The 25,080-nt window shown below is 39.0% G+C and overlaps 1 protein-coding gene across 6 annotated transcripts in view; it reads right to left on the minus strand.

Annotated features, from left to right (window-relative positions):
- Window positions 1-25,080, minus strand: part of Fndc3b (fibronectin type III domain containing 3B) — a 341,149-nt gene that overhangs the window by 36,000 nt on the left and 280,069 nt on the right. For 5 of the 6 annotated variants that reach the window (XM_074073772.1, XM_020176870.2, XM_020176873.2 and 2 more), the window contains exons 14-22: window positions 24,134-24,220; window positions 22,730-22,868; window positions 20,587-20,658; window positions 18,471-18,589; window positions 16,327-16,432; window positions 15,292-15,464; window positions 12,601-12,714; window positions 11,964-12,113; window positions 6,953-7,233 (exon numbers count right to left, since the gene is read on the minus strand). In XM_074073772.1, coding sequence (XP_073929873.1) covers window positions 6,953-7,233; window positions 11,964-12,113; window positions 12,601-12,714; window positions 15,292-15,464; window positions 16,327-16,432; window positions 18,471-18,589; window positions 20,587-20,658; window positions 22,730-22,868; window positions 24,134-24,220 — 1,241 coding nt within the window. The remainder of the gene's footprint in view (window positions 1-6,952; window positions 7,234-11,963; window positions 12,114-12,600; window positions 12,715-15,291; window positions 15,465-16,326; window positions 16,433-18,470; window positions 18,590-20,586; window positions 20,659-22,729; window positions 22,869-24,133; window positions 24,221-25,080) is intronic. The other variant, XM_074073773.1, reaches the window with a different exon arrangement.

A 25,080-nucleotide genomic window follows, 5' to 3' on the forward strand; every position in this document is an offset into this window, starting at 1 on the left:
TCTGGCCCCACGAGGTAGAAACTACTTTATTTTACAAGTGAGGGACTTGAAGTCAGCTAGGTTTGGCCTTTTGCACTGATCTATAAGTGGGGTGTAGGTCAGATTAGGATGTAGCCTGGGTCCCTGTCGGCGCCAAAGCCTTTGTGTGTTCTGGCATACCATACTTTCCAATCACAACTTGGACAAAACACAGCTGCAAATCCAATGAAATGAAAAATTTTAATTCAAACCAACTTTCAATTCAAAAACTTAAACAATGAAATAGACATTTATAAGAGTCAGCAAGCTTATTCTCACTTTATTCAGTGTTGGGTCCTGAAATCATCTACCTAGACTTTACTCAACCTACTCTACTTTCTACAAAAATGTATTTTCTTTCAGTAAAATGAATGAAAAACATTTTCCTCTGTAGCTGATGCACTAAGCTAACATTAATTATTCTAATGACAAAGAAGCACCCCAAACTGACATAGAACTGAGGAACTGATAAAAATGAGGTTCTGCCTCTGAGAAGAGGCTTAGAAAGCTGAAAAGGGACTAAGGCAGTTACTGTCTTGTTCTTGTCTTAGGGTGAAAAACAGTGCATCAAAATCATTGCTCAACTCCAGTGAGGGGTGGCAAGGGAATAGTGGGCAAAACATACACTAACCTGAGGAACAATTCTAATAATTCACCTTAGAAAACAAAAAATGAACTTCAAGCCAGATGCTGGAGACTTACGCCTGTAATCCTAGCTACTCAGGAGGCAGAGATCAGGAGGACTGCAGTTCAAAGCCAGCCTGGGCAAGTAGTTTGCAAGACTCTATCTCAAAAAAAACCCTCCACAAAAAGAGGTTGGTGGAGTGGCTCAAGGTGCAGGCCCTGAGTTCAAGCCCCAGTAACCACAAAAAAAAAAAAAAAAAAAGGAAAAAAAGAGCTCCAAGTCTCATGAAATTAATTAAAATTTGTTCCAAACCAAAATGAAGTTTTCTCTTTAGTTGAGATAACTTATTAGTCTTGAAATTTAGATAGGATCCTGATTTACCTGTTTTTAAACTTATACATCAGTTTTTGAAATCTTAGGCACTGCAAGTGAAGTGTGAGAGAAATGCACTTTTGCTTTCCAATGCAGGGAAATGACGTAACCCAAGTAAACCTGATGTATCTTGGCCAAGCAGCAGCACAGTAGTGAAAAATCTCTTCAAGTTTCCAGGAGTCTGCAATATCCATCAATATGCTAATACTATTGATTAAATCAAATTAAGAAGTATATCTTTACAAATTTGGATTGAAAACCCACCATTAAAATATTTTTTCTAGTAGAGATGCCAAATACAGTCCTGCCTCAAAAGATCATGCATCCTTCTGCAAAGTGCTTTACATGCTACGCAGTTGAATTTCCAACACTAAATGTAGTAAAGGAATGACTTTCAAAACAAATTATCCTTGTCTGGGACAGATGACTTTCCTTATCACGATTAGCCATCCCAGCCCTCTCAAAATTGTGAGTGTGGGGTGGTAGACTGACACAGGGGCCCATGAAAGTTGGGGAAGAGAGGCCCAGGAATTGAAGGTGGGCTTTACCTAGGACCCTCACCCCAGCCTACCATCTAATCATCCAATCAAGAAAAGAAGAATGTGACAGGAGACAATCATCACCAGATAACTCCTAAAGAAGGACAAAATGATACTATAAATACAGAAAATCTCTTCATGGAAAAGAAACCCTCAGAGTGAAGTTATTTAGAAGAGGCAGGGGCTTCTGGCCTCCAGCCAAGAACTTCTCCTGACAGCTCACTGATGGCAGTGCCACCAGCCCATCTCCAGGCATCTGACCTGATAGGCTACACCTTCAGTCTTCAACACCTTCCATTGCGTAAAGGCTAATGCCAGCTTTGTGCAGGGAAGCAATCTGTAAATGTGGTCAGAGGCTGCTTTCCAGCTCATTTCTTCCCCAAATGTCAACAACAGATCATCTATTGAAGGCTTATCCAGGCCCTAGACAAAGGTCCTGGAATCTTATCTAACTCATACAACAACCCTGCTAGGTAGTTAAAATTGTCACCCTCAGTTTAGATACCAAGAAACTGAGGCCCAGAAAGCTTAAATAATGTGCCAAAGGTCACAGAGAAAATAAGGAGGGACTGAAGTCAAGGCTATCTAACTCCAGTCTGCTATTTCTGCACTACTCAGAACATGCCTACTAATAAAACCCACCTCATCTAGTTACGATGAAATGATTTATAACTGACTTCTGGAGCCTAACATAGTGCTTGTTACGACACAATAAATGTTTTTCCACTCCCTTTTTACTTAGCAAAAGTAACATTAAGTGAGTGAAACAAACCCACTTTAAGTTTTAGTGTTTGCCAGCTCAGTGTGAGTCAGACACATTAATAAGGTTGCTGGAAAAAAGAAATCTTAGGCAACCTTACTATCTGCTCAGGATGGAGAAGAAGGAAGGCAGTAGTCTTGCCCTGCTGAGCCAGGCAGACCATTCCTGAAGGTCTTGAGTATCTCATGTGGAGAGGCTATCAAGAAATAGAAACTGTCCAAAGATGATGATGGACGAGGTTGCAGAAAACCCATGCTAGTGAGGACAATTTGAATGAAGAAGATAGTTAGATGAGTCAGCTGACATAATCAAATAATGATGTTCAGAGGGCCTAAAATAAACCAGTTCACAGGAACAGGGCACACACACCTGTATTTTGCAAAGGCTCTTTAGACAACTCTTACATTCACTGACATTTAAGAATCAACTTCTCTAGGACAGACATTTTCTTTTTTTTTCTTTTGCTTTTATTATTCATATGTGCATACAAGGCTTGGTTCATTTCTCCCCCCTGCCCCCACCCCCTCCCTTACCACCCACTCCGCCCCCTCCCTCTCCCCCCACCAATACCCAGCAGAAACTATTTTGCCCTTATTTCTAATTTTGTTGTAGAGAGAGTATAAGCAATAACAGGAAGGGACAAGGGTTTTTGCTGGTTGAGATAAGGATAGCTATACAGGGCATTGACTCACATTGATTTCCTGTGTGTGTGTGTTACCTTCTAGGTTAATTCTTTTTGATCTAACCTTTTCTCTAGTACCTGTTCCCCTTTTCCTATTGGCCTCAGTTGCTTTTAAGGTATCTGCTTTAGTTTCTCTGCGTTAAGGACAACAAATGCTAGCTAATTTTTTAGGTGTCTTACCTATCCTCACCCCTCCCTTGTGTGCTCTCGCTTTTATCATGTGCTCATAGTCTAATCCCCTTGTTGTGTTTGCCCTTGATCTAATGTCCACATATGAGGGAGAACATACGATTTTTGGTCTTTTGGGCCAGGCTAACCTCACTCAGAATGATGTTCTCCAATTCCATCCATTTACCAGCGAATGATAACATTTCGTTCTTCTTCATGGCTGCATAAAATTCCATTGTGTATAGATACCACATTTTCTTAATCCATTCGTCAGTGCTGGGGCATCTTGGCTGTTTCCATAACTTGGCTATTGTGAATAGTGCCGCAATAAACATGGGTGTGCAGGTGCCTCTTCAAGCTTTAACATGCATTAAGATCTCCCGGAAGGCTAAGCAGAGAGCTAGTCTCGGCTCCTAGAACTTCTGATTAAGTACGCCTATAGTAGGGCCTGACACTTTGCACTTCAAAGAATAAATATACAAGTGACACTAATGCTGTTGGTTCAGGGACTACACTTTTGAGAAGCACTGTCCTAAAAGAAGTCCCAGAGGAAACTAAGTTGATTTTAGATAAAGAGAGCTCTTGATAAAGTATAGGGAAATACTATAAAAACAGTCATGCACAAATACAGTGGACTGCCTGGTGGGCCGAGGCTAGAACACTGCCCCATCACTGGGAATGATCAGGCCAGGGCTGGGAAGGGTGACACCAGGCGATCCCATGCCTTTCTCAGTACACAAGGTCTTTACACCCTCCTTGGCTAGAAGCATGCAAAGCAATGTTGTTTCCATTTTTAGTAATATTTTTTTCCTTCAAACCAAAACACAAATTCAATTTCCAACACAGTTCTTAAAAGTAATGCTTTTAAAAATAGCATTATAGTACCAATCAAATTTCCTACAGGGTATGTTGAGTAGGCCAATGGGTAGTTTTGTCAGTACCAATGGAAAAATGGTGGATCTACTGATAATGCTTTTTTTTTGTCCCCCCATTGGTAAATTTACTAAGAGGTGCACAATCTTGTCCTGGCCATGCAAAACATCAACTCCAGTGAGGACTATGTGTAACCGTTGAACATTATAAAAAAAAAGAAAAAACACAAAAAAACAATCAAAGAAAAGAAACAAGGCCTTTATCTAAGCTCTATGGCTTGCTTTAAATGGTGCTTTTTACATTTTTATCTAGAACATCATGATCTGTTCACTTATATTTTAATCAATTTATGGGACAGAGAAAAGTGAGGTAAAAGTTGATTGGACCAAAATTATACTCTTAGTTCCTTGAAATACTCATTTTGTTTTTCACTATAATTATTGCAATTGTGTTTTTGAAACGTAATATTACAAGGCTATGGGTTGATCAGAGTTCTATCAAGTAGTATCTAACTGTGTCTTAAAGGAACTAACTTTCTTAAGTTGTACAAAGTTTGACCCTAAATATTAAAATATGCAATGTCTAAATTTTAATTGATTGGCCAAGAAAGACTTTGGTCAATTATTTTTTTCCTTTTTTTTTTCAGGCTTACAATATGATTAGGGATAAGAACTTACAATATGGGATAAAGACTCGCCTTTTCTAAAACTATTCACTTTCTATATAATCTACCTAAAACATTATCTTTCAAGTTATCCTGTATAGTTAAAAGGTGACATCAGCTGGGTGTGGTAGCTTAAGCCTATAATTTTAGCTACATGAGAGAATGAGATCAGGAAGATCATGGTTCAAGGACTACCCAGGGGAAAATGTTCATGAGACTCCATCTTAACCAATAGCTGGGTACAGTGGTTCATGCCTGTCATCCCAGCTACATGGGAGGCTGAGATCAAGAGGATTGACTTCTAGGCTGTCTGGGTAAAAAGCGAGACTACCTCAAAAACAATCAGAGCACAAAGCACTGGAGATGTGGCTAAAGTGATAGAGTATCCACTTAGCAAGGGGGAGGCCCTGAGTTTAAACCCTAGTACTTCCAAAAAGAAAAAAAACAATCACTTCCTTCCAACATGACTGTCTTTCACATTCAGCTCAATACACTGTCCCTAGCATATCTGTGGTGAATTAAATTATTTGTGCTACATCCTTTAAGTTTGTTATTCAAAGTTTTTTTTTTTTTTTTTTTGGTAACTTTCTAACCTAAGCTTTCCACACAGTTTCTCTAGAAGAAAATTATCTTTTGAGGTACTTTCTAACATGTGTTTAAATCAACTGCTTATACGAAAGATAATTTTGATAATTTCAACTGTAACTGACTTTTTAAAAATTAAACAATAATTCCAAACACTGTTTCTTTCATTTGCACCCTGGCACTACAGATATCTTCTTAGAAGTCATATCCCCCTTTATTCAGTTTCTATCTGAAGTTCTACTTTTTGTTGTTGTTGTTGTTTAGTGCTGGGGATGGAACCCAAGGCCTCGTGCATGGTAGGCAAGCGCTCTACCACCAAGCTAAACCCCAGGCCTGAGTCCTACTTCTAAGGATCTTGATTGCTCTGCACCAAGCCTACTCCTCTTGGAAACTTCAATGGGACTCTGTCTTTCATATGCTTTTCACCAACACAATCACCTGTTATCTCTGTGTCCCCAAAATCTGTGAGTACTCTGAATGAAGGCCAGGATAGCGTTTGATCAATCCAGTGTATACTGGGCTCAGAAAGATTTCTTCAAAGAATGAAAGCATATAGAAAACAAAGACCCTGTCATTATTATGAAAAGGAAAACAAATATATGAATTACTCATAAAAGAAAGATTCGATAACAGAGAAATATAAGCAGAGATAATACAGTATGTGGGATAGAACTTTTGTATCTTGAACAGCTGATCTGCTAATTTCTTTATTCAGCTTCTGGGGATAAAAAGGATAAGTCTACCAGACTAAGGAATTAGCAAGTGTTGCAAACCCATTTGCTTTTTTGTTTTTTAAGCAGCAAGTCAATCTACCTGCCCTTTACTTCCCCCCTCCCCGAGAAAAAAATCAGTTTAATTGGATGAGGAATTTGAAGGTCAAATTTACAATGGTCTTTGCTGGGCTGTACTGTAAAGCATTTACTAATCATTTATTTACTCCTTTCAATATACTTATAAGTCACCTTGTTCTCATTTCACAGAAGAAAGAAGGCATAGGGAGGTTAAGTAACTTGGCCAGACACCGAGCTGACAATTGAGTCTGAGCCCATGCTCTACCATACCACCTAGAGAAACTGTTAGGTCTGACCAAGGATTCCTCTAAGCAACCAGAGGTGGTTCCTCCATCTTTGCTGGTTATTCGGTCCTGCTGATGTCAAGCTTTATTGCTTTAAGTGGATTTCAACAAGTAGGAGACAGAATGAAATGATATAAAATTTTGAAGGAGGATACCCTCACATAAGGAACAAAGAGAGACAGAGAATACAGATGTTAGCTGAATTTTGTGTGGTGGTGTCCCTAATGAAGTCCTCAGTAAAATCTGTATCATAAATGATTTGCAATGTTGCACCTGCTTTTGGGGACTCAAAAAAGGAGGTGTCCTGCTTCCAGGTGGGCAAGCGCAGGGTAAGAACAGAGGACGGAGTTAGATGAGTCACTGTGGAAATAAGAGTGATGACCAGAGACCAAGAAAGGACAGTGATTTAGAGTGGTAGCTGAAATTCTCCCTCAGAAGCTAGGAATTGTGTGAATTTGTAACTAACTCATTAAGTGTAGACCAATACATGTTTTTAAGCTATATTTGTATTTAGGACTCAAACATATATCTGAGAACATCTGGGATAACAAGGATTTGTAGGTGCTGATGGGGTACAGGTCTTGTACTCACCTGTACGTGGTTTCTGGAAGGAGATCTTTTAGAATGTGGGTGGTGGTATTGCCCACAGCCACACTAGTGTCTCCAAGATCAATGTTGTAAGCAAGGATTTCAGAGCCATTATTGCAAGGCTCTTCCCAGCTTAGCACAAGGCACACAGAGGGCGAGTCCAGGTGGGCACTGAGGGGCTCCTCCTCCAGGACACACAGGGTAGACACAGGGTCAGGGGCAGATGCTGGTGTTTGGCAGAGGACAAGCTCACTGTATGGCCCTGCTCCTGCTGGATTGAAGGCCTAAAAAATAGAACAGCATGACAAAGACCATTAGCACATTCTAATGCCTCCATATTAGCTGCTATTAAATAATCTGTAATTATTTTTTTAAGTGCTAGGCACACTAAGTAGAAATAAACCCTAGAAAACATTCACTTTACTTTAATGACCACTTTCAAAAAAATGCAATAACACATCCTTTTCTTTTAATACAGCCAAGCATGCCCATCACTACCTCTTATGAAAAATAATTTTAGAACAATTTTTCATTTGCGTGGCCTACTTCAGTTTATATATGTTATCTGGTCTTCACAGTAACTCCTGAAGTAGATATCAAACGGCAAGTGTTCTTATCTCTCTCTTACAGAGGAGGGAACTCAGGGTCTGGTTAAATAATTTGGACCTCAGACATGGAAGCAAGGCTGGAGCTGGGATCCAGTCCATCTGACTTTAAGGTGACTACTGTCCAGGCATAGCAATAGGGACTTTTATCTGCTCTTTTCCATGTGAATGATAAACTCAGATCTGAAGAAAATTCTCAGTCCCATCCAACTTCACTGATGGCAGCAGCTGCCATGCTCAGCTCTTTCCAACAGTGGCTCCCCTGGGCTCCGGGATGCCATGCTTTTGTTTTTCCTCCTCCTCCTCCTTTCCCTGCTGCTGCTTCTCAGTTGCCTTGCTGGTTCTGCCACCACCCTGATCTCATACTGCTGGTGGGTGCCAGGGCTCAGTCCTTGGTCAGCTCCTTTTTTCTTCCTCTGCTCAGACTCTTGGTGATCTCATTTTGTCTAGGGAATAAATGCCATCATCCTACCTCTGAATTTAGGTGTGGACCTGAGCCCTAGCTGCCAGGCTAGTCTATCTGTCCAGCTGCCGATTGACCACTTCCACTGTATGTCAAACAGGCATTTTGAACTCAGTGCACACATACCTTACCTCCACCCCAGCCTTCCTGGCACACCCCACTGCATCTCCTGTTGTCTTCTCCATCCTCCAGCATTTCCTTGAACACCTGTCCCCTCATACCCACTCCTGGTCATCAGCACATCAATACCACCCTAGTCCAGCTACACTCTCTCATATGGCTAAGAAAACAACCTCCTCAGTGGCACCTTCGAGGGCCCCTGCCCCACAGTCTACAGTCACAGCAATCAGAACAATACTGTTAAACATTTGTCAGGATTTTTAGTTAATTCCTTTGATGGCCTCCTGACTTACTCAGAACAAATTTACCAAAGACTACAATGACCCTATCTGATTGGCTCACTATCACCACTGTTTAAAACACCCATGAGCACCCTGACTTCACCCCTGCTACTCTCCCTTTTGTTTCCTTGGTGCCAGGACCACTGGCTTCCATGGTGCTCACAGGGACACCAAGCTTCCCACATCAGGGCCTTTGCACTCGCTGCTCCTATGTCCAGAAAGCTTTTCTCCCAGACATTTGCACAGCTCACACGAAAATCTCCTTCAGACCGTCTCAAGTGTTACCTTTCCTTGATCCCTCTCTGAATACCCATATAAATATGCAATTTTCCCTGCCCCTGCCTAACCTGTGAGCCTCCTTGTTTTCTATGTCCCTTCTTTGCTTAATTTTTCATTAGAGCACTTATCACCAATACAGCATATTGTATACTTACTTACTTCTCTGATTAGAGTACAAGTTACGTAAGTGCAAGGCTGCCTGTCAACCGTTACATCCCTGACATAAGACCTGATACAGACTATGTGTTCCATAAATGTCCTAAAAATATTTTTTTCTCATAAAGAGAAAAACATTTGGCAGCTTTCTTATAAAAGTGAATGGATTCTAAAATCCACCTCTTATGTATCTCATAGGAGAGCTATCAGGACAAATCGTAAAACTAAACTAAAGGAAGTAAGTTGGAGTTCTTAAAGGCCTAAAACAAAACTTATAGCTCCTTTCTTTGTTAATTAAAAAAAACACAACAAAACAGAAACCAAAGCCAAGCAGGCTAATCACTACTTACCAAATCACTGTTGAAACTCTGTAGTAATATTTTGTGATAGCTAATCCTGTTTTATGAGAAAAGTTAAACTTTTTATAGAATTTTAATATCACAATCTTTTTTTTGTTTGTTTTTGGGTAGTACTGAGATTTGAACTCAGGACCTTGTGCTTGCTAAGCATGTGCTTGGCCACTTTAGCCATGGTGTCAGTCCCTTTTGCTTTAGTTATTTTTCACATAGGTCTTCCTCCCCATTCCCTGGGTTGGCCTTTGACTCTGATCGTCCTATGCCCCCTGTATAGCTGCAGTTATAAATGTGTACCACCACAGCTGGCTGTTAGACTAAAACACAGTCCTCCCGAACTCTGCCTCCCAAACAAATTATTTTAAGAGTATAATTTTGAGGCTTGATTTGATTTATTTGTGCCGGGGACCGAATCCAAAGCCTCATGCATATATGCTATCACAGGGACAGAAAAATAAGATATGGCGGAGCCCAAAGCTCGTATCAACTAAGTAAATGAATGTGGGCTTTAGGATTGGAGTTCAGCTCAAATCTGGATGTAATCATTTAACAAATAAGCGAACCTAGGCAAGGCCCTCTCTCTGAGTCTATTTCCTCAGCTGTCAAGCCAGTTCACTGAGATACTGTGGAGACTAAAGTTATTTAAAATCCCGGCAGGCCACTACTCCATGCTGTACTTCCTTCTCCCTGAGAAAACCATGAACAAAACAGCATTTTCCTATTTTTCAAACTTCTTATTTTACACTAATTTTAGACTTGTACAGAGAAATGTCTGTGTTTCCCACACTGCTTTTCCTAATGTTAACACTCTACATGACACAGAACAATGATCAAACCCAGGAAACTATTACTGGTACAATATTGTACATAAGACCTGATTCCGACCTTACCAATTTTTCAAATAACATGTATCTTTTTTTCCATTCCAGGATTGCACCTGGTGTTCTACTTTCTTTTACCAGCTTGGCAACATGGAAAATTCTTCATTAATAACACTTCTAATTATCAATTTTCAGAGGACACTTAATTGAAAGCATATTTTAAAAAGTAATAGTATGGCTATAATAAACAATATGCCTCTTCTGAATAGAATTACTTTAGTACTAAATTAAAATATTCCTAAGGAACACTATAAAAACTCAAAAATTCCTGAGTAAAACTAGAAATGTCTTATCTCATTTTTATAAAACACAATATAGATGTTAAAATGATTTAAAGTTTTAGGTGTCAAATAGTCAAAGGAATATCCAGGCTTAGCCTGCCTTTACAGTGATGTCAAATGGACATCATGAGTGGTCCACAGATCCAAGACACCAAGATAGGCTGAGAAGACCCTTTTCTGGCAACACTTCTTTAGCCATGGTTGAGGGGGTGTCTTAGAAGTACTGTCTCTTTGCAAGTGCTGACTCTCCTGTCAGAGGAGCTGACTCATTTCCTGGTTAAGAGTAGACATTTAAAAATATTTTCTACTCCTGACTGTCAATACGAGAAGCAAGATTATTATGCAGGTTCTATTCTTATAATTATATCCTTTAAAATGCAATTTTGGGAAGTCAATACTAAGTGACAACATATACCCTGAAAGAAAAAAAGGTAAGTATAGAACATAGGAAAGAGACAGGAAAACTCAAAAAGTGGCAGGGCGGGAGAGGGAATATAGCTCTTTACTGTGGTGGCAAATAGCTCTTTATTTATATCTGACCTTGTTCCAAAAACAAGAGCATGGCACGTAATTTCCCCTTTACCCAATGACTCAGCATCCCTGTGACAAAGATCAGATAATGTGCTGTGACACCAACTCATTGTTAAAGGGTTAATGATGTCCCAGGTGCTCCATTAGAGAAGGAAGAATAGTGTACAACAAAAGAGTTTAATCAGAAATGTTTACGATAAAGCAGGCTTCAAAATTTAACAAAAAAAGCTTCACTTATTCTGGAAAATTAATTTATACAGGGAATATTTTCTCCAAAGAGGCCAGGGACATTGGGCATACATCTAGCAAGCAATTTGATCCATGACTTAAATCAGGTCAGAACCTAAATCTGGCATCGTTGCTTCTTTGTCTACTCAGATCTAAATGAGTGTGAAGCCAGAACTCTTGAAGGTCATTCACCACATCTGATTAATCTTTGCATCTCTCCTTTTGATCCTTTGATCCTGGCATGAAATAATGCTCAGGAAATGTTGCTGAAAAAATGGAAAGAAATGGACAAAGAATCGATTTTCTCAGGATGTTAAGGTGTTCTAATGGGGGAAAACATTTATCCAAGCACATAAATAAAAGTAATTCCATGACAACTGTTATCCTTGTGGGGGGGGGGGGGCGGATCAGGAACCATTCTTCCTGATACTGTTCTGCTCAGACTCCCAATGGAAGCCTAGAGACAGCCAGCCTAGAACACGTCACTGAGAAGCAGGATCCGGTTATCTAAGACACACTTATCACATTACTCAAATATTTGTTTTCTGGCACCATTTAACAGCTGGTATTTGAGTATTTCCGTCTGCATGCCAGTTCTAAGTGGCTTTCTCACTGCAGTATCTGTCTCAGGGGAATTAGAAGGCATCCTTCCTAAGAAGTGACAAGAAAGCAAGATGCTGGGGGTCTCCAAAAGAAGTTGAAATTAATTGTAGGACACCAAAACAAGGATTCTTTTACCCTTTATCATTTCTCCTTGATAGCATTGAGGTGGTTTCCCCAAATATCTTTCATGGAACACCGTCTTTGGGAGTAACATTTGAATAATGTCAACCTACCTGTAGTCTACAGCAATACTGTGCAGCAGGCAACAGATCTCTTATCTCAAAGCAGGTGTCTGGCCCATGATAAATGAGTTCTAAAGATTCTTCGTCTTCTCCCCATTCCAAACTGTACTCTGAGATGTCAGCACCAGAGCTTTCAGGACTCTGGAGAGCAGAAATTCAAGTAGTTAACAATGACAAGGAGAAAAAGTTTTCTATGTCCATTTTCAGCTAACTAAACCGGACGAAAGCTATGTGTTTGAGGAAATTTCAAATACACATAAAAGAAAGGCATAAGGGAGAGGAAGAAGGAGGTCAAAAAACTATAATAGAGCATGTGAATTTCTCCACAGTACACTCTACCATCTATGGCACTATCACAATGAAGCCTCCTTGTACTATTACTGTATGCTGATAGAAAATAGTAAAAAGGAAAAAAAAGGAAAGGTATGAAAGAGACACTCAATTTCCTCTCAATTCTGACCATTTCCATAGTTCCATATGACACAATGAAGGCCAAGATCACTAATTCCAGAGCAAAAAAGTCACTTTACATGTGCATTTTGGCTTCGTGGGTTTCTCTTATCTTCTATCTGGAGGTATAAGTAGACGCAATAGAAGAGGATGTGGAATGCATATCCACCTCACTTACCTCCCAACCCACTAGCACACATCCATCAGGCGTAAAAGAAATACAAGGTGCTTTACACTGTCCAGGGGGGCCCGCAGCAGTGGTGATTTCTGACACATCGGAATACGGACCATACTGAAAGAGAAGAGCACAGCCATGCTTGTGTGTGCACAGAAAAGTTTATCACTGAACACAGGTGAAGCTAACATCACCAACAATGCAACTGCTTAAAAAATACTTTCAATTGTAAGTATGTTAGCTTACCTCTTGAGAAGTAAATATCTACTATATATGTCTATTTTTTTACTCAAACGGATTAGCTAGCTGGTTTACTGAACATTTTCCTTTTATTATAACAGAAACAAAAACTATGCTGATTTCTGACAAAACACAGCACTCTGCTTTCACTTTTCTCACAGGACATCTAATAAAACTCAAGGTCATATGTGTGCTGCAGTTTAATTTTAAATGCATAAAAATCTATTTGAATTTTTGGTTATCAAATTCTGGGTATTTCTTCTGATTATGTTATTTTCCTTTTGTTTCGCTTTTTTAAAGAAGGATCTTGCTATGTAGGCCAGGCTGGCCTTGAACCTGTGATCCTCCCACCTTGGCCTCCCACGGGCTGGGAATACAGGTGTGAATTTCTATATTTGGCTGGTTACTGCTGTTTTCCATTTTGAAAACCAATATTCTGGGACAGGTGTCTTGGCTCATGCCTATAATCCTAGGCACTCCTAAGGCAGAGATCAAGAGGATTGTGGTTTGAGGCAAGTTCAGGCAAAAAGTTAGGGAGACCCCATCTTGTTGGGCATAGTGTTATGTGCCTGTAGTCTCAGCTACGTAGGAGTTCTAAGTAGGAGGATCTCAGTGTGAGGCTGGCCCTAGGTAAAAACTCAAGAACCCACCTAAAAAAAACAACAAAAGCAAAAAGGGCTGGAGGTATGGCTAAGGTGGTAGAGCACCTCCTAATAAGCATAGCAAGCATGAGGTCCTGATTTCAAACCCTGGTAGTGTCAAAAAAAAAAAAAAAGGGGGGGGTGAAGCAAAAATAATGAACCAACATTCCTGTAATACCCTTTCAGTATGTCTCCATCATCTCAACTGTTGGAAGGCTTATGTGGCATGCACCTTTACGTCACCATCAGTGATAAACTGCTGAGTCAGACATCACCACAGACTTCATGTTTTGACAGAGCCATGACCACCCACTTCAGTAGTTGGAACAAACACTAAAATAACTTTCACACTAATGAAATAAGTCACTATGCTTTCAAAATGGGGAAAAACATTGAAAAAATGAAAACAAAACCAAAAGAACTCTCACATTTTCCAACATAGCTTACAAAGGTACCAGGAAGTGGAGGGTGGCTCTCTAAAATGGACCTCAGAAAATGAACACAGTCACAAAGATGGTTGACTTCCAGTACAACAGGAAAAACCAAGGCTGCAGATAATTTCTTGATATGAGAAATCAGTGACGTAGTCAAGCACAACTCAGACCCGTGCAGCTGCATGTCTTTGTTATGGCAGGGACGCATGAATAGCTAATGGGGAAAGGTGAACCCCAGAGACAGCGTCCCAGCAGCACCCGTGGCCAGGGCCATCCACCTTCTTAATCATCTGGTAATTATAAGCTTGAGTACACAGGCTTCCTTATTTGCTCACCAATACTGTTTTCATGTTAGATGCCCCCTTATTTAAATATCTGTGCTGGACCTTAAATTCCCCTCAATGGGGAAATATAAGAAGTCGAGTTCCTCTTCCAACATGGGCTCCTCCTTCACATCAACATTTCCTTAGCTAGCTGTAGCTAACATGAACCTGACCAAGGCAAACATTTCACTTCTGAAAGGCTTGAGCACAACTGCTAATCACTAGCCAAAGTCACTGGCAACATATGTTATCAGTCAGGGTTTCTTACGTTTTTAAAATAAATTTCATCAAGTAATTATATGGAATTCATTTATACAAACCTTCTATCCTCTTTCGTGTTTCTGCCCATCTCTGACACACCCAAACTCCCCATCTTTATGGGCCAGCCACCTACTTTATTATGAATCTGCCTCAAAATCCACATTACTCTCCGATTTCAAAGAAAAAAAAGAAAAATCCTTTTGTACATATAATAGAGATGTACTCTCAACTTCTGATAGCCCACCTTGAAAACTCCTGGTGGAGTGGTAGAAGGGCCAGATAGTTCCACAGTTCTCACTTGAAACAAGTAAGGTAACCTCTGCGGCCTCTACCCTACTCGTTTAAAAAATGAACCCAAGACACTGATGGTTCATAAAGACAATAGGATATTGAACTTCTTAAGTAGCTCTAATTTCCCTCAACTAATATTAACGAGAAAACAGGAAATGAGTCAATAAATTATAAAAAAACCTATATCGGGTAGTGTGAAGACAAAAGAAATAGAACATTTCCAAGGCTGGGTTTATATGAAATCACAATAGCAGTTCAGAAATAAGAATTGAGGGCTATGGGAGTGGTTCAAGTGGTAGGGCACCTGCTTAGCAAACACAAAGCTCTAAGTTCAAACCCTAGTACTGCCAAAAAAAAAAAAAAAAGAGAGCGAGAGAGAGTGAGAGGGAGAAAAAATTATATATATGTATCTTTTAATGATGTTAAGGTTGGATAGACCCTATGAGGGTAGAGACAAGAAAGCTAGGATCCTGCATTCGGATTATGGTGTAACCTCATACTCACCCCTCCGTCATTCAGGGCCCTGACTCTGAAGCGATACACAGTCCCGGGAAGCAGGTTACCAACAGTGCACTCCAGCTCGGGCCCGTGGTACACTTCCGAAGCTACATCCTCTGGTTCTGTCATCTCCACGCTGTACTCTGAGACCTCACAGCCACTTTCAGAGGCAGGGACATCTGGGAATGCAGAGTTTTTTTCCTCTTAGGATATTTTTGTGTTTCTAGATGACCAAACCACTGTTTGTCTAGAATTTTTGCAAAATGTCATATCGGTGGCCTGTTCTTGAAGTTGTCTTACAAAAGAACCCTCCCACCAACCAAATGAAAAAAGCTTCTTGAATTATATTATTCCTACTATCCAAAACAAGTATGTTTAATTATATTAATAAAATAATTCCAAAATAGTAGAAGCATGAGGCAAATGTCTTCACATTTCAATGTAAGGCAAAGAGAAAAAAATCTCTTTAACTTGAAATCAAAAGTCATGCTAAATCTAGATACAGGGCCCCACACTGGCATATTTCCATACATTTTTGACATGAGTGGTGGGAAATGATAGTATTCTAGATTGTACTCATTTTTGCTTGCAATTTACCTGCTGTAAACTGCACAACAGAAAATGCTAATACAGCAAACATAAACACTATGAAATATGAAGACCCACATGAAACATCAAGGATGGCTCACACAAAGAGGAGGGAGAATTCCACGTCACCCAATTTAACCTCTAAATAGAACGGATCTCTCTGTTATACAAATTGAAAAATTCCTGAAAAAAGACAGGCTCTGCTGGAATGCCAAGTATCCCCTGTAGGGCAGAAGACAAACAGTGTGTGCCTTACTATCAGGAACAGGAGGATGAAATCAGCAAGGGTGGGAGATGGCTGAAACCCAAGCCTGTGTAGGTTAGGGACAATATGGAATTTTCAACAAAAAGAAATTCAGGGTTTTCAAAAGGAAGCCTTGGAATTTAATTAGAAAGCATTAACTCTTGATCTCCAGTTGTCCAAACTGTGAATGTGAAGATTGATTCACTCACCCCACTCTAAGTGGACTTCTTTGTGCTTTGGTCTACCCAAAACCCTCGGTGGCCGACACTGACCTGGTGCAATGCTTAGTGTACGAACAGGGAGACTTTCAGAACACTGCAGGAGAAACACCAGAGAGAACCATCTCTTAGTTACTATGAATTTATCAGATCACTATAGAGCAGGCAAATTCTACTCACAATTGTAAGTGTGACCAAAAGGGAGTTACATATCAAATGTGTACATTCTACTGTATGTGTTTCGTGCAATAAGATCTTCACAGGAGTATCCGTGTATGTCCCTATGTTCATGTGTTTGTGTGTGCATGGATGTGTGTGTGTTTTAAGTGTGAACTCACACTGGCTAAAATAAGAACGATTCTTTTTAAACTTAGATAATGTGATATATCTTAAGCATACAAGTACTTTCCTTTAGATCAAAATTAGAAAAGAGCCTTTCTAAGGATAGAAAAGAACACACAACAATAGTGGTCAACTATTCAGAGATAAAGCAGAAAAGCAAATAAAGTCAGTTTTCATCAACAGAGCATGACCTTAACCAATGGGTTCTGTTAATGCTGAAATAAGTATGCTTTCTTTCTTTCAGGATTTGGTTGCCTTAGGGCTGGAGGTGTGGAAGCAGATTGTCTTGTTGAGATTGGATAAAACAAGGTAGAGCTGTGCAGCTCAAACCAAACTCAGCCTCTTCCTGAGAAGTGGTGCAATGGGACTGGACTCTGTACATTGCAGTAGCGAAGCCCTTACGTGGCTTTTGCAGCATTTCACCCAGGAGGGGCCCACTGTTAGTCTCTGGCTCTGACACAGATTGCCCCATGCTGGAAGACTTTCCAGGGAGCTCTGGCAGTGTATTACAATGTTCTAACTAGAACTTCATCCTACAAGGTGTCTGTCTAGATGGGCAATCTAGACATCACAGTGCTGATATCCTTGGAGTGAACAGTAGGAGGGAGTAGAGATAAATGAAAAAAAATGTTAGAGGTGGGTTGATGGAAAAAATTAGGCATTCAAACAGCAGACATTCTCTTGAATACTCAAGCCAGCACCGGGCTACAAGGCAATTTCCATCTCCATCTCTCTTTGCCCCCTCCCCCTGCTCCAAACATAACAGTTCAAATAAAATCACCACGTTAAATAGCTCTATGGTGAACTATCTCTACATATAATAGATTTGTATGGTCTTTACAACAATTTCCCAGCAGATGGCAGTAAAGGACCTCGAGGAAGGTATGCCTCAATTCAACAAGATTGACAGGAGCCTAATAGCAGATGAATCTAAACTCTATACTTTTCTTTCACTGCAGTAACTGAGATCTCCCTTATTTAGCTAATATGAATCCCAAATAATTTTCAACTGTCACATGTGATTATGCCAAAGTCTTCTGAGGAATAACCAAGTGACAAATGAACCAAAAGTCCCATGACTCTCCCGAGAGTCATTTGGGCCTTTCTGCTCTCCAAAGCATAATTCAAAAAGCCCTATTTTTCATTTCTGAAGTGATACTATAGCAGGATGCGTTACCAAGATACATTTTGGTAGTACTGGAGTATGAACTCAGGGCCTTGAATTTGCTAGACAGGCACTCTACCACTTTTGTTGCCCCAGTCTCAGCCCTTATTTGCTTTAGTTATTTTTCATACTCTCACGTTTTTGCCCAGGCTGGCCTTAGGCCATGATTGTCTTACCTACATCTTCTATGTAGCTGGGATTATAGGCATGAACCACTATGCCTGGTCTTCCAAGATACATTTTTTTGGGGGTTGGGGGAATAGCACTTTGGTATGATTATAGGGCTTCACATTGTGAGGCAGGTGCCTTAATGCTTGAGTCATATCTCTAGCCTTTTTTGCTTTGGTTATTTTGGAGATAGGGTTTCGCTTTTTGCCTGGGTTGGACTAAACCAAACCTCTCCTATTTGTGTTTCCCTGAATAGCAGAGATGACAGGTGCACACTATTGTGCCTCCAGACTAAGAAAATGCTAACTTTTTTTTTTCTCCCCCTGCAATACTGGGGTTTGAACTCAGGGTTTCATGTTTATAAGGCAAGCAATCCACTGCTTGAGCCACACCTTTAGCAAGACACATTTTTAAAATAATTTGATCAAAGGTATTTACTTTTACATGGAAATAAACCAACCTGACTGTGCCCACCAGTACTGATACAGCATGCTCGGAGCTTGTACAAAGTGCCTGGTTTCAAGTGGGTGAAAACGTATTCTGTCGCTGATCCACTGTACGCCACTTCCCATTGGTTAGCTGTAAAACAACACTTGAGCATAAGCTTGTATCTTTTTGTAAAAATGTAACAGTATTAATTAATAAGTAGTTTCTATGAAAACCAGCATCACCTGTTCATTTTTTCTTTCTTTTGTTAACAAAGGGCTTTCTTTTGTTAACAAAGGGCTATCTTTCCATTTCCTTCACAAAGTTAAACACTAAAATCATACGGAATCATTTTTAATACTCCCTACTACTGACTGTGAGAAGTCGCAGGACATGTGTGACTTGCACAGGAGGAAGGGTACAAGCACACTGTTGAGCAAGCTGTGAACTGCTGCTGGTGTGAGGAGGCTGTGGGGCCAGCGATATGTGTGTTGCCTGCTCGGTCATGGGAATCTGGCTGGTCCAGGTACTGCTGAAGGGTTTCTCTCCACTTTTACCTGCCTGGAGGTCACAGTGAGTGAAACCCTCCCCATTACAGACCGTGTTCTTTGGGCCAACTCCTGCTGCTTTCACGAAGCCCCACTTAAAAGTCAGAAATGCACAGGAGGGTGACATGCCTCGATGTGACCCATGTTATTTAACCATTTTTCAGGAATAAAGAAGGCAGTAGGGTGGCTGGAGAAGGCTGAGCATCCAACAAGACTCATACTGTCGTGGAAAGCACCTAGAGCTACTCTGACCACTGCCTGCCTCACCAGGGTGGGTGCTGGATGTCTTCCCTCCTCTGTTCTCTTCCCATTCGTGTTGGTTCTGGCTCCTTTTTTGCTCCTTGAAGTTGTTTTCCAAAAATATCCTATTCCATGATATTTCACTACAGTAACTTCCACAAATTCCCTCAGCTACTTATTAGACTAAATTTGAAGTAAAGTTACATGTAGGAGGGCTGCATGAGATCTGGAACAATTAAAGACACTTATCCTAATATTATAGGTCAGAAAATCTGCATTGGGAAGGTGATTGGGAACAAGGGGAACTGAAAAGATTCAATTAATTACTCTCTGTGCAGCAGCACAGTTGTTAATGTTGAGTACAGAATGGCACCTACTATTGACTTGACTCCATTGCTAAGAGAGCTAGCAGAACTCAAAACATACTGAAGTTTTTGTGAAGAATAACTGGCATATACATGACTTCTTTCTAGGTAGGTTTTCTAATATCAAACACTACATGAGACTTTTGGGTTGGAAGGTGATTTTATGGTAAGAGTACCTGTGCCCATCTCAAAGAATTCTCCTATTTTTCAGTTTAAAATAGGACCCCACAGGCTTAAAATCCAAAAATCTCCAGTTGGCTGTTATTACTGTTGGTGCTCCCTCTTCCTACCCCCATCATGTGCATGTATACTTTTAAAACATTAATGGTTACAGCAGTTATATTGCAACGGTGAAATTATGTGTCATTTTAAAAGTTCTGACAGCCATACTTTTCCTAGTAAAGCTTAATGAATTTAATTAGAAAGAAAACTTAGGAATATTTTAAAAGTTACAACCTAAGGAATTTGATACTCATAGGGTGACTAGTAATGAATAACCTAACTCAAAAATCACAATGAGGACTAAAAGATATTTTCTAAACTTGTTAGAAAGTGTGACACTTGTTACTAGCCCCCAGCACTCATGTTGTGGCTTATCATACGTGGGAATATGTCAATTACTGAACTACTTCATTTTTTCCAACTTATCTTTCCTGATGACTGCTTCTCTTTGTTTATAAGAATTTCCAGAAAACATATGGCACATTGGGAGATGAAAACCTGAAATTTATTCATTCTATTTACAAGGAACTGTGCTTAAAAAAATGACATAGAAAACTAAAAATAAAACCACAACAAATGTGTATTTTCAGCAGACTCTTATCTCTGGAGCTACGTTTGAAAGAGAAAACTGCTAATATGTGATTAAAGCTTGTTTACTACAACAGTACTATTATTAGAATTAATGATTGCCTATTATTACTATAAAGATGTTTAACCACATTAGAAAACAGGTCTTACTACCGTGTGTTTATAAAATAATTTCCAAAAACTTCACCTTCAGAATTTCCATCAGAAATCTCTAGCAAGTACTTGAGGATTTCTGAGCCACCGTTATCTTTTGGAGGGTCTGAAAAGCAAGCAAATATCTCATCAGTTAGGGAGGGGACTGATTGTTATTATAAATATCATTAGAGCACACAAAATCTTAATTCTGAACTTGACCAAAAGGCACAATAATTAATTTAATTCACTCAACTCTTCTGTTGAAAAAAACAGAATAAACAGAAAATCAAGAAATTCTAAGTATTTATTATTCAAAGCTTTGCTTTTATTCACTAATTCTTATGTTTGAGTTAGTGAAACATGAACAAAGCTCAGAATGTGAATTGCTTTTTCTAAAAACTATATTAATGAATTTACTTTCAGAAGTCTGAGGGAAGGCAACTCTTTAATATTTGGTGATTTTTACATATGAAATATCCATACATTTCTTTTTGTTTTTATTATTCTTCACTTCACTTATTTTACCAGCAACCAAATCCTTTGGAGACATAAGGAAGGAAAGGAATAGAAGTGCAAAATGTATGGACGAAATAAATAAAACATGAGACTGGAATACACCTGTTCCATCACAGTCTGCTACTAAGTGAACTTTATCTCCCAGGCAAACAGGATAAGTCCAGAGCTGTGGACCAATAAGAATGTGTGTACCAAGCAGGCAGCTTGAGGAGGAAGGGTTTTGCTAATTTTTAGAACATTGCTGTGGTACCTTGGGGACAGTCTACTGGTCTCTGTGCCTGCAGGAGTTTTCTGGACAGAAAAATACCTTGCAGTATAGTTTTGCAAACTATGAACAATTTACCTCTATTATCAGTCTGCCACCTCTGCATTCTTAGACATACAGGAGATTTATTTATTTATTTACTTGTTGCTTGCAGTGCTGGAGATCAAATCCAGAACCTCATGCATGGTAGGCAAACACTCAACAAATGAGCTACATCCCCAGCTGTCAGGAGATTTTTAAGGAGATCTTGAGTTTACTCATATGGATTTAGGAAGTTCACTTCTCTTCTCCTTTTACCTGGTATTACCACTAAGGTATCATACTTTGATAATAATATGTACTTCCACTACTAATAATATTTACAATAATAATTATACAGCCAAATATAATAGTAGACAGATAATGAAAGTGCTGAAAGGAATTTTTTAGGATTTTCTGAGAAATAATAAGTTCTGTAGTTTACCAAAAGTCATGCCAAGATTTTTATAGTTTCTTCTCATTATACTTGTTTTCCAGGGAAATAGAGACCCTAATAATTCTGTCTTAAAATCATTAGGTAAACTGAAACAGTTATATGCCTCAGTAGTTGGTCTCCAAGCATGGTCTATGTTTTAAATTTCCTTACTTTACTTGGCTGCCAGGTAAAATCTTATATTAGACTTCTGCATCTTTTTTGCCTTTCAGTTAATATCATTACATGACATTAGCGAAAACTACACACACCGTAACGCTTTCCATATAATTCTAATGCTCATCAGCTTCCACCATATTAATTTACTTAAAATAACCCATGTGTGGAGATGGACCACGATATCCTGTACGAGCTCCGTAACTCCCTGTGAACTTCAGTATGTAAAATTCCTGAAGCTCGGGAGGTGGCTACATAAATACCACATGTGAGTAAGTCTTCCTACTTCACTGCAACTTAAATACTCTGAATAACAAAATTTACTTCAGAATATATCTCTAAATACAAGAATTTTTTCAATATTAACTTTTAAAATAAAAAAAAAACTTCCCATTAAATGTTGCTAAGTTTTTTAGGGTGGACTATTAAAGAGTGAATGGCATATTCAGAAATGACCACACTCAAATACATCAAATATAAAGGAATAAAAATATGTAATACAGGAAAATGAGGAAATAAATAAATATTCTTAAAACTGCCTATCTAAGTTATTTATTAATATTTGGTTATTTTAAAATCCCATTTTAATGGGATTATCCATTCCAATCTTGGGAATTCTCATATTCAAATATGTATTTGAATATTCTAAATATATGAAAATTTCACAGATAATATATCTTTTTGATTTGTCACTACTGAAATTAGTCAATTAAAAAAATCTGTCAAAAAAAAAAAAAAGAAAGAAAAGAAAAGAGGTAGTAGTAGCAGCAACAACAGCAAACATACCCCATTTGACACTGAAGCCATGGGCGGTAACTGGTCCTTTAATGAGGGGTCTTGTAGGAGGTCCAGGTCTGTCAGGACTGGTTGTACAAACCAACACTTCACTTGGACAGCTTTTCCCTTCCATGTTAGAAGCAGTCAGCTAAAATACAGTCAAGAAAACATACTTTAGTTATTAGGTGCTATTAAATTGATAATGACTTTTTAACATTGCAAGATCAAAGTCCCCATAAACTCAGACAGACGCATACATATAGTTATATATTTTCTTTCTCTAAACTCAATATTGATTTAATAGCATTTATTTTATGACCACTTATTTTCTGTATATTTGGTTATTGATAATTAAAATTGAAACTATAAAACAGGTTTTAGCTAAGAACATTTTTACCCTTTCAAGAAGACATACAATAAAATTAGTATGTTACCACCTACTTTGTGTTGTTTTATGGAAGGAAAATGGGGGGATGGTGGATAAAAATACCTCCACTTATTTAAGAGTAGGGCAATGCCACCCTGTGGAGAAATGCTAGTAGTATAGCTATGTTGTTGGAACTAGCACCAATAAGGATTTTTTTAACATTATCAAAAACTATCATTTTCCTCAAGTAATTACACTTAATAATTTGGTAAGAATTTATCCAGTGACTACTATATGTCAAATTAAACCCCTTGGCCCTAAAATTAGAGAAGGCCAGAAGGGTGGAATCAGAAGACAATCAATCATATCTTCAAAGTGCATGCTTGTCCCACTAGGAAATAAGGTGGTATGTACAGGATCAAAAATAGCACTGTGACTATGATTAGTTTCTGTTAGTGATCATGAAGTTGCATTCACTTTTTTGGCTATGACATAAAATGACCATTAACGTTCCTGCTGTAACATTAATGGTGGTTGTTAATAACCAAAGATAGCCTAAGTGAGGAGGGAGTGGGTAACTGAAGAGAAAACTTAAGAAATGATTAAATTTTTATAAGATATACTGTTATACAATAGTATATAAGATACATCATTTCAAATATTATTTTAAAAAGTTAAAAAGTAGAAAAAAAGCAAAAGAAAATGGAGAGCAGAACAGAAGTCTGGTTAAAGGGAAAACATGAAAGAGAAAGGAATGAAGTGCCAGTGAGCGACACGTGCAATTGGTTTGGGTTTTCCCAGGCTACAGCACCTGGCCATGTTGCAGTGCAATTTATTATAGCACATTTTGACAGTCTTCTAACTCAAAAGTAGCTTTTAAAATTAAAATAGGATGTGCATTTTGAAGTATAAATGCCACTTTGAAAATGTAAAGGGCTACAAACTCAAACATTTTTTAACCTGCAGACTCAATTTGAAATGATAAATGGTGAAACACTGAACAGCTTCACTTTTAAGCAGTTCAGGCAGCAAAGCAAGTGACTCACCCTGAACTTATACTGTGTGCTTCTTTTGAGATTTTTCACAGTACAGGTTAAGTCCTCTCCAGTGTATTTTGGGTGGAAATGGTTATCCTGAAAAGGCAAAGCCAGAAATAAATATCAGTATCATAAAATATGGGTATTAAATTCCTATGAATACAGTATTTTTATTCTGCCACTTCTTACCATCATTGGTAAGTCAGAAATCTGGCAGCTACTGCAAAGGGGGTACCCAAAGCCCACAGTGCTGTGGAAGATAGCATTTAAGACTTACATAAAAATTTTACTCAATTATATTGTAATTTCTTCTGGCTCTGGTCAACATTATTGTGATGAAGCAGTAAGTACTTTAAAAATTTTTAGCAATAAATTTGTCATGAAAAGGCCTCTTGTTTTGAGGCCTTCACTACAAGCTTCAGTGTGCTGTGCAGCTGAGGTTCCTGAGCACACAGTGTCCTCTTCTGGCTGAGAGAGAAATGGCAGCTAAGATGGGGAAGGGCCTTTAAAACTATTCCACTAGAAGTTGAACACAGAACTCATTCAAACGTAAGTCTATCATTCATTCATTCACTCATCAAATACTATTGAGCACCGTCTGTGTGCCGGCCTTTCCTCTGGGCTGCAAGGATTCAGTCTTCCTAAAGAAGACATAGAGCCCCGCCCACAAGAAGCTTATATACTAGCTGGAAAAGTCAATTAAAAAAAAAAAAAAAGCCCTCCATACAAACAGGAAGCATGGCATGTAGTGTTATGTGCTGTGACAAACACTAAAAGTGGGTAAGAAAATAGGACGGTGCAGTTAGTGAGGTGCTGCTTTTATAGCTGCCTGGGTTAAACACAGTAGCCACCTATGGTTCAAATTTAATACGATTAAAAATGCAGCTCCTTATGCCCACAGCCATTGTTCAAGTGTTTGTACCACATGGATCTAGGTGTGACTTTATTAGACAGCA

Source organism: Castor canadensis, chromosome 5 (genome assembly GCF_047511655.1).
Source record: "Castor canadensis chromosome 5, mCasCan1.hap1v2, whole genome shotgun sequence".
Taxonomy (NCBI): Eukaryota; Metazoa; Chordata; class Mammalia; order Rodentia; family Castoridae; genus Castor; species Castor canadensis.